Source organism: Myotis brandtii, unplaced genomic scaffold (genome assembly GCF_000412655.1).
Source record: "Myotis brandtii unplaced genomic scaffold, ASM41265v1 scaffold668, whole genome shotgun sequence".
Lineage (NCBI taxonomy): Eukaryota > Metazoa > Chordata > Mammalia > Chiroptera > Vespertilionidae > Myotis > Myotis brandtii.
The window spans coordinates 2,664,763-2,675,625 of record NW_005370597.1 but is presented as its reverse complement, the minus strand read 5'-3'; the positions used below and the strand labels follow the sequence as shown (position 1 = coordinate 2,675,625).

Here is a 10,863-nt window from a genome sequence, read left to right as displayed (position 1 = left end):
CACATTTAAAAATTAAAATTTTAATTTAAAAATATTTTTGTAACTATGTATGGTGACAGATGTTAACTACACTTATTATGGTAAGCATTTCACAATATAATTTTATCTCAGCAAAAATTTTTTAAATGTTTATTTTAAATCAAAATAATTTTATAAAAATAATGGGGGATGGAAGGACATATAGATGAAATGAGATTAGCCATAAATTAAAAATTGCTAATGCTGGTAATGGGTTCTTAGGATTCATTAAATTACATTTCCTATATGGTGTGGAAAAATGCCATAAAAAAAAGTTTTTCATTTTTAGAAAATTGTGTAGGCAATGTATTAAAAGACATATTGGGGGCAGAGGCGGGCTAGAAGGAGTCAATGGGGGAAAAATGGGAGACATACTTTCAACAATAAAGATTTTTTAAAAAGACCTATTGGATTTTTCTTTAGTGCTAAAAGAAGAACTTTACGTAAATAAATCATACTTTAATCTAGAAAAAAAATTTTTTAGGTAGTGATCATATAAAAAAGTGATTCTCAAATATCTAAGATAGTTCTGGAAACTATGCTTCAAATTAGCAAAAGTAGCTCAATATGAGAATCAATGGTGATGTAATAAAAAATGTTAGGAGTTCTAAGTATTGACTCTGTCACTTATTAGCTGAGATACATTAGGGAAATTATGAAACATGATTGTGCATCAGTTTCTATATCTATAATAATGTGTTTAATAATTTACTATACAGGGACCAGGTATAATTAATAATTAGCAGAATGTTTGATATTCAATAATTTTTAAAAAAAATATATATTTTTATTGATTCAGAGAGGAAGGGAGAGGAAGAGATAGATAGAAACATCAATGATGAGAGAGAATCATTGATCAGCTGCCTCCTACATGCCCCACACTGGGGATCAAGCCTGTAATCTGAGCATGTGCCCTAACCAGGAATCGAACCATGATCTCCTGGTTCATAGGTCAAAGCTCAACCACTGAGCCACACCAGCCAGGCAGAAAGACTATTTTTTAATTGAGGTGTAACTAACATGAGAAAGACTCTTGAATGGGACAATGTTACTGAAAATGATGAAGGAACAGTGACTGAATAATGCATATACTAATTATAGTGATTAATAGTATTTGAGTCAGGGAAGAGATCTGCTTGTATAGTCAGTTTGTGCACTAATTCAAAATCTAAATAATCATCTGAACTATTAACCATCTGGATTAAGAAATTATTTCAATAATAATTCAAAAGAAAAATTGAGGCTGGGCTATATTCAAATTAATGTTTAACAGTGAAAGTCCAAAAAGGATGAATCAAATTTTGCTAAATATTTTCCTTTACATAGTTTTAAACAAATATAACATATATGGATAATTATATTATATAAAGGTTTACATCTACCTGAATCAATTCATTTGGTATATTCTTACTTTGCTGTATTATTGCTTAACAATGTATAAAGGCAAATTATTTTAATAGTAAGTACTTTTGCAAAAAAATAAAACTCCCACGTGTGTGTGTGTGTGTGTGTGTGTGTGTAAACTCAGAAATGTCAAGAAATGAGCAGGCTTAAAGGTACCAAATTATCTCTATAATGTCATCCCCACCTCCTCTTAGTAGCAGAGAGACTAGATGTTAGTCTCTCTTTTCCAGAAGCCACAAACCATTCACTGGAGATAGAAGACCAATAAGAAGCCAATGGCCCTGGCTGGTGTGGCTCAGTTGGTTGAGCGGTGTCCTGTGCACCAAAAGGTAAGGGGTTCAACTGCTGGTCACAGCAACTAATTGATGTTTCTCTCTCACATCGATGTTTCTCTCACTTTCTTTTTCTCTCTCTTCCCTCCCCCTCTTCCTCTCTAAAATCAATAAAAACATATTTTTTTAAAGTTAAGTCCTGGCTGGTGTGCTCAATGGTTAGAGTGTTCGCCCACACACCAATGGGTCTCGGGTTTGATTTTGGGCAAGGGCACGTATCTGGGTTGTGGGTTTGCCCCCCCACCCCCCCCCCCGCCCGGGTCGGGGTACCTACAAGAGGCAACTGGGCAATGTGGCTCTCTCATATTGATGTATTTCTTTTCTTTTTTTTTGTAAGAGAACATTTATTGGGTAAACTACAGAGGCAGAAAAAGTAATTTCTAGAAAAAATGGGCTTAGGAATTAAGTTATAGAGGTAAAGGAAGGGCTCTTGAAGCTTGAATGAGGAAGCTAATAGTAACGTGCCTGGGGGGTGGGGGGTGGGCACGGGAGGGAAATAGAAAGGCGTGCTCCAGGGAAGGGAAAGCGCCTCTCACATCAATGTTTCTGTCTCTCTTTCCACCTCCCTTCCACTTTCTCTGAAAAGCAAGGGGGAAAAAAATACTTTCAGGTGAGAATTAACAAGAAAAAGTTCAGTCTTAAAAAAACAAACAAAAGAAGCCTATGGTCACTAAGCAACCATTAGTAACAATATGAAAAAATTTATTGAATGACATTTTTAGAGCCCTACCCGGTTTGACTCAGTGGATAGAGCGTCGGCCTCGGGACTGAAAGGTCCTGGGTTCAGTTTCAGTCAAGGGCACACGCCCAGGTTTTGGGCTCGGTCCCAGTAGGGGGCATGCAGGAGGCAGCCGATCAGTGATTCTCTCACATCATTGAAGTTTCTCTCTCTCCCTCTCTTCCTCTCTGAAATCTATAAAAATATATTTAAAAAAAAAGTTTTACAAAATGACATTTTTAGAGAGTTAGGAGCCTAAGAATAGCAGTTAAATTGTGGCACAGCTGTCCTTCAACTTTGGAAGATATGAAAAAGTTAAGTCTAATTGTTAAACTTATGAAAGCAACATAAAAATCTTTTTCTAAAAGGCATTTTTAAAGCCACGTACCGGCAGCCAGTAAATATTTAACCAACTCCAGGTGTCCTTCCTGAGAAGCCTCCATGAGAGGTGTGGAGCAGCCAAGTTCTATATCAGCCCCTGCCTTAATCAGAAAGTCTGCAACTTCAGAAAATCCTCCACAGCAAGCCAAAGTCAAAGCTGTTTCTTGGGTTTCTTCTGTCTGGGCATTTATATTTGCTCCTGGGGAGAGCATAAAAATAGACAAAACTAGTTACAAAATAATTAAAGTAATTGTTTTGAATTATAATAATCATCTCTATCATCTCTGCTTTTGGGGTTCAGTCCATCGGTGCAAAAAAATATTTTAGTTGTAGTAAACTTCATTGATACTGACACAAAACATCAAAAAGAAATTAATTTTTTTATTAAAGAAGTAAAACTACTTTACCTTGTGCTAAAAGTAGTGCCACCATCTCCTCATGTCCTTCCCGAGCAGCTTCCATCAAGGGAGTATATCCTTCATCATTAACTTCTTCAAGATTTGCTCCCCTTTCAATAAGTAGAGCTGCCAATTCAACATGTCCTCCACAGGCAGCTAGTGTTAACGGAGACTCGAATGAATCTGCAGGCATGTTCACTTGAGCACCACTATCCAAAAGCAAACGTGCTACTTCTACATGTCCATCCTGCAGATTTTAAAAAGTAAAACAAGAGGAAGGAAATTATTTGGAGATTTTTAAAGTGCCAAAAGAGATTGAGAAAACGCAGAAAGATGCAGTTTAGATGCATATACATTATCATGCCCATCTGAGCAATTTAAGATCTATCTTATCAAAAGCCCATTAAAAGTATTTTACTTTACTTTTGAACAAACCCAAAATTTTCTAAAATAATCATACTTGTGACATACAGTGACAATTCCAAATAATTTTGAATTTCTATCTTCTTTGAAGTTCAAAAAAACTGTTACATCTATAGTAGATAGTACCTCAAAATAATGTTTCTACTACTGCCAGGTCAAATACAGTTATACCCTCAAACTTAGGTGTCATGTTTAAGTGTAGAAATTACGTTAGATCTATTTAAGAAACAAAGACTTGGCAAAAAAATAACAACAAATTCTGTGAGGTCATTACCACTTGGGATTATGTCATCAAGGTAAACCCCTAAGGACTGATATTACCCTATATTTTTCCTCATCGCTAGCTTGCTGCAATGAAGCAATGAATTTTACAAAGACGTAAAACTAAGTATCTTAGTAAGGCCATTAAATAGTCTCATAGAGGGTATTCATTCTATACCTCTCTATCATAAATACCCTCTGTCAGTTTAAAATTCTTTAATTAAAAAATTTATGTAGGCCTTAATTCTTGTTGTGGCATATAAAGTCAGATGCCATGTTGTTTAATATTTTTTAAATGACCAAAATATTGCTAATAAAAAGTAAAGACTGAGTATAAAACTAAGGTTTTATAAGGTTGGGCAATTCTTTTATTAAAGAAATAATTAAAGAAGCCTTACTTAAATGTCAGATTTCGGCAACCATCAAGAGTTTCATTATACTTAACTAAATGACTAGCCTAGCTTTAATAATTTTTGATACAATGTCAAAGACAAATGACTTCACATTAAAATTTTAGTTTTACTAATTTACTTTTTTTTTTTGGTTTTACTAATTCTTCAAATATATGTAAAATAAAATATATTTTAACCAAATCACTGTATTGAGTTATTTGGTGTTTGAAATACATTTCTAATTGAAAAGAAAATAAGAATTTATAAGTGTTTACAGATCAGGGAACTACTGACTGTGCCAAGCTCCTGGAGGCTCCTAATAAATTGTTTTGCATGAACTTATGTGAATTTTTAAAGATCCTTTATGGATTCTGTTAACATATCTTGAGTACATATATTAAAAGAGAAACTATACTAAGCACTTTTTGATATTAATGAATATTAATTTTGCCAAAAGAATAATAAAATAAATAAATAATCCACTCTTAAAGGTCTAATATCATTATTTAAAAAAGTTTTTTTAATTCTAAGCCTTTAAATGTCCTAGCCATAGAACAATAGCTGGTATTGGACTTAACTATAAAAATTAGAAAAAAAATCGATAAAGCAATGGGAGGCACTGGGCAGCAACCAAGCTAGGGGCTAGGGTAACGATCACTGAAAAAAAGGAGCAATGAGATGAACTGTACATTCACTTCAGTTTTTTTGGTTTCTTTCCAACCATGGCCAAAGTAAATAGAGCCTAAACAAAGAGTGAACATTTCTGTGGGTAAAGGGAACAAAACCAGAACACAAGTCAGGCAAATACTTAGGACTTAGGGAGTGTGAGCAGGATAACTGAGAAAAAGAAGATATGGAGAAGGAGTCCCAAAAATCTATATAAAATCCTCAGATACTTGGGCAACTCCTGCGTTAGAAACACATCAAAGATGAGCCTCCAGGATACATAGCAGAGAAGGCTCCTGAAATGTGGGAGACTTTGAGAGTTCAGACTCAGCTACAATGAAAAGACCTTGGTGAGCCCTGGCCAGATAGCTCAGTTGATTAGAGCGTTGTCCGTACACCAAAAGGTTGGGGGTTCGATCCCCAGTCGGGGTGTGTATATACAAGACAACGGATTGATGTTTCTCTCTCATATCAATGTCTCTCCCTCCATCCTCTCTAAAATCAAGAAAATAAACATGTCCTCGGTGAGGATTAAAAAAAAAAAAAAGACCTTGGTGAATATCCTAGGCTATCAGTTGAGATCATAGAAGGCCATACAGTAGAAGTAGGACCTAGAATCCCTTACTCTAGGATCAAAGAGTAAGGACTAAGGAGTAAGAGTAAAGCTGGAATTAAGCCTCAATAGGATCAGAGTGATCCACTGGTAATTTAACTGCCTGCTAGAACAAAACTTAACAGTCTTAAAAAGACAGGATGATCCAGAACATAAAAGGTATCATTCACAGTATATGGTTTACAATTGAAATACTAGACATATTAAGAGGCAGGAAAAAGTGACTAATCATCAAGATATAAAATAACCAATAAAAGTAGATCCAGAACTGAATCAAAGATAAGAGTTAACAGAAAAAGACTTCAAAATAACTATTAATGATAAATTACAGAAAATAGATTTAAAAAATGGAGAAAACAGATAAAAATATAAATTTCAAAAAAATAAAAAAATAAATTTCAACATAGAACCAGAATATAAAAACACCATAACAATATTTATATTTAAATATAAATGGTCTAAACAAACCAATTAAGAAATTCACTTCAGTATAATAATAGAGGCAGATCAAACATATCAAAGTTAGGAAAAAAAATTTAGTGGGCAAACATTAATCAAAGGGAAGCAGGCGTAGCTACTATTAATAATCAGATAAAGCAGACCTCAGAACAAAGAAAATTACCAGAGATACAGACTTTATAAATAATAAAAGGATTAATCCATGAAGAAGACATAGTTAAGATGGTAAATTTTATGTTGTGTATTTTACCACATTAAAAAAAAATGGGGGGGAAAATAAAAAAAGTGTATCGGTGAGTTGGAAATAACACAGTCAAGACTGACTTTTGTACTGTTTCCTAAATTGAGAGATTTACTATCAAAAGGTAAATAAAATAGATATTTCCCTTTCCCTCTTTAGTATTGTCAAAATTTAAAAAATCTACTGATGTCATAATAAATATTTTTCTAAAAATATAAAATTAATCCTTAAAGAGTTAAACAAACATGACCTTTTCTTCCCCCAAAATCTTAAGTGAGTGCAATTTAAAATTACCATGCAAGCCTCCATTAAGGCAGTGTGCATCTCATCTGTTTTGTGCTCTTGATCTGCACCAGCATCAAGTAGAAAGCGAACCATATCCAAATGGCCTTCAAAAAAGAACACAAATTTTAAAACTATATTTCTAAAGAATTGAGTATCAATTTAATATAAAGTATTAAAATGGGAACTCTTTTTCTTTCAGATATCTATACAAAAATTTTGCATTGAATAAATCAATGACAGTTTTAGAAAACCAATCCAAAATAATAAGCAGCCTTTCAGCAAGGTATTTAGGTTTTTAAAAGCAAATTAGTCCAAAGCACATAATTCAAATGAAGTAATAATACTTATTCTTTTATTTAATCTATATAAACTATCAAATCAAAACACTGAAATCAAATAAAATGCCAGCTATGTTTGGATCATTTTTCAGAAAAACAGTTTTAAAATAATAACCATAAACTCACTTTGGGAATGAAAACTCCATCAAAATAATTTCAACCTTCTTGATACATTTAATATTAAAAAAACCTTAAGTGTCAATAAGAAAAAGACAAACATTCCAGTAGAAAAATGGATGGACATAAAATGGTAATGTAAAATAATGCAAATTAATATTAAACTTCATGAATATTAAACTTGATGAAAAAATATTAAACCTTCCTATTAAACAAATGCAAATTAAGACGACACACCATTTTTTACTACCAAAATGGCAAATATTAAGAAGAATGATAATACCCAGTGTTGGTGAGGGTATAGGATAAGGTAAAGGGCACTCTCAAACACTGCTGGTGGGAGTATAAATTGGTTCAACCTTTCTAGAAAGCAATTTGGCAATATGTATCAAAAGCCTTAACCCTTTTCGGTCCAACGTCGAGGCTGACTCGACAGACCAGGCGCTAGTAGCAGGTCCAACGTCGAGGCTGAGGTCGACACCGCAAACCGGTTCAACATTCAATCCCGTCAATTAATTTGAACCAGACTGTTTGAATTCCAAAAATAAAATTGGACCGCAAAGGGTTAAAAATGCCCATACCCTTTGACCCAGTAATTCTACTTCCAGGAATTTAGCCTAAGGAAATAATCAGAGATTAGGCAAAGATGTCTGCACAAGGATGTTATCTCAGTGTTTTTAATAGTAGTGAAAAACTGGGAACAATTCCTATGTCCAAAAATAGGCAATTATGGTGCATCCATTGGATGTATTTGACAGAGACTGCTAGTTCCCTACTCAATATCCATTCTCTCAAATATTCCTTAATAACAGAACTCTGATTTTTATCTGAGTGGCAATTTGCCTGACTAAAAGACTACATTTCCCAGCCTCCCTTGTTGCTATGTGTGGCCAATGAAATGTAAGTGGGAGCTAGCTATATGGAAGAACTGCTAGGAAAATTTCTTAAAGGTAGCTTAATAAATTGGAAGGCATCCCTAATTTGCCCTTATCCTCTTCCTCCTTCCTAGACTATGTATTGCTGGGGCCATAGCTACCATCTTGGCAACATTGAGGATAAAAACCAGATACTAGGATGGTGAAACAGAAAATTAGAATGCTGAGATCTAGATAATAATAAAACTGCCATACTAGTCCTAGACAGCCCACCCCTGGATTTATTTTAAATAAAAGAGAAAAGGCTTCTCTTTTGTTCAGATTACTTTTAATTTAGGTTTTGCAGCCAAATCCACTACTAAATGCAATAGTGAAATACAATGTAACCATCAAAAGTTGTATTACAAAAATATTGAGATGGCAAAATGTTCATGATGTACTGCTAAATAAAATAAGCAGACTACAAAATAGTGTTAGAGTATGATTGTTTAATTTAAAAATACAGGCATACCATGTCTTATTGCGCTTCACAGATGTTGCATTTTTTTTTTTTTTTTATAAATTAAAGGCAAGACCCTCCACCTGCAAAAAGATTACAGCTTACTTTATTGAGAGACTGCTTCATTACGGTTATCTGAAATGGAATATCACCGAGGTATGCCTGTATATATACATTTGCTTACAAATATACTTGCCATTATAAAATTTCTTTTCTTTATGCTATTCTGTGTTTTTCAGGTTTTTGAATCAAGTGTGATTATTATATTATTTGAGTGTGAATTATCTGTTAAATAAAGGCTGGGAAAATCATATAAAACAAAAGTCATTAAAGAATGGAAACCCTCTAAATCTGTGCTAAGAGTTGGTTGACTTTATAGCTAATTGAATAAATTTGAATTAAAATACAAAAGAAACATACATTGTAAAGCTTAACTTCAGGAAATAAAGGCTAAAATGTACTTTCTATATAATCTGGTGTAAGCTAGATAATTTTATAGTACAGGGAAAACATAAGCAATATAAAATTAAATCACATACTCAATACTCAAATATTCAAAGTTGTTATTTTAAAAAACCCTAGCCATACATATATAGAGTACCTTTGTAGCAGGCAAGTGTAAGAGCACTTTCTTTGAATTCATTAGAATGAGTGTTGATGCCTGCCCCATGATCTAGAAGAACTCTTGCAACTTCCACATGACCTGCACTGGCTGCTTCCATTAAAGGGGTATGTCCATTTTCATTATGATCTTCTATATTTGCACCTTCATTAAGTAGCACTTTCACAATGTCAACAAATCCTCCAGCACAGGCATAAGTCAATGCAGTGTTTCCTAACAAAGAACCAAAGATACACAAAATTATGATAGAATGGATAAAATTATGCTACTGCTTTAGTTCTACCTCTTCCATTTTTTTTGCATAAAGGAATAAACTATCATCTCAAGTTTTTCTGTTGTACTAGTTAGAAACATCATCTTAATTTTCTTACTAATTAAAAGGTTTATTATAAACAGATCAATTTACCACTCTTCACATTTCCTTAGCTCAAGATTAAGAACCATCTTGAAAAATCACTTTCAACATATTTTTATCTAAAATATTCTATTATATCATTTATAATTATTCCTTTTTCTCTCAAAACTGTACAACTTAGAAACACTTAATTTTATTTCTATGTATATTCATTTCTTATAGCTCTTCTTTATCTTTACAGATTTGTTCATAAGACAATTCATTGTTTTAGGTACATTTTCCTTCTGAAACATATCTTCAATCTATATTTAGTAACCTAGTGAGACAGATATAAATTGCCCTCAGCATAACTCCTTCAAAAGAAAAATATATTTAAAAGGTCATTATCCCTTGGTTTACCACTTATTTCTTTCCTGATTTTGTTTTGAGGATTTATTTATTTATTTATTCCTTAAAATATATTTTAAAAATTGATTTCAGAGAGGAAGGGAGAGAGAGAGAGAGAAAGAAATATCAATGATAAGAGATAATCATTGCCCAGCTGCCTCCTGCAAATCCCACTGGGGATCGAGCCCGCAACCTGGGCATGTGCCTTGACTGGGAATTGAACTGTGACCTTCTGGTTCATAGGTTGATGCCCAGCCACTGAGATACGCTGGCTGGGCTTGAGGATTTTTATTTATTAAAGGGGGTGGGGAGAGGGTTTAACTATCCATCAGAATGAGACTAGAGAAGATTATTTTAAAGGTTCAGCAAGAAAACTATCATTTCAAAACTCAATTTGTTCAGAATTTAACCATTTAACCATCTCAGACATTATACACATTAATATTATTACAACTTGGGCAGCAAAATTACCTAGAATCCCTTCTACGAAGTCTTGTTCATTTTAAAAATAAACTAGGTTACATTTAATATTTACTTAATTGCATGGAACTGATAGGCTTTCATTATTTAAATTTCTTTTTAAACCACTAAATCCAAGGAATCTCACTACTAAAACTACCCTATAACTCAAGAGATACGACCAAGGCTCTTCCTGTCTATAAGTCTGGAAAGCATCTACTTATATAAAAACCCTGGGTATAACATCATGACCTCAGGTGCAACCAACTGGAAGTCAGTCAGTCCTGCAGGGGTTGTCTTGGAAACGGCTGCACCCTCCCCCAGCTGTTTCCCGGTGGGCGAGGTTTCAGGCAGGAACCTGCCCTCGGAGCGGAGAGTGGAATACTGAGTCCTAGGTTGCCTTGCCAAGGGCTGCGCCCTCCCCGAGCTGTTTCCCGCGAGGCCTGAGGGAAGAACCCACCCTCGCAGCGCCAGGAGCACCCAGCAACAGTCAGCCCTGGGTTGCTGAGGTGGAGGCCACGGCATGGTAGAACTCTGGGTCTGGCCCAACAGGGGGCGTGGCTGGCCTTCAAACCAGACCCTGACAGTAGGGAGGAGGCAGCCCCATTCCTCACAGAATC

General features: G+C 34.4%; 1 protein-coding gene across 1 annotated transcript in view; it reads right to left on the bottom strand.

Moving 5' to 3' along the window:
- The window catches only part of LOC102239360 (ankyrin repeat and KH domain-containing protein 1), a 127,807-nt gene that overhangs the window by 79,161 nt on the left and 37,783 nt on the right, over positions 1 to 10,863 (bottom strand). Inside the window, exons 7-10 of the mRNA XM_005881121.2 lie at positions 9,022 to 9,255; positions 6,601 to 6,695; positions 3,261 to 3,498; positions 2,861 to 3,052 (exon numbers count right to left, since the gene is read on the bottom strand). Coding sequence (XP_005881183.1) covers positions 2,861 to 3,052; positions 3,261 to 3,498; positions 6,601 to 6,695; positions 9,022 to 9,255 — 759 coding nt within the window. The remainder of the gene's footprint in view (positions 1 to 2,860; positions 3,053 to 3,260; positions 3,499 to 6,600; positions 6,696 to 9,021; positions 9,256 to 10,863) is intronic.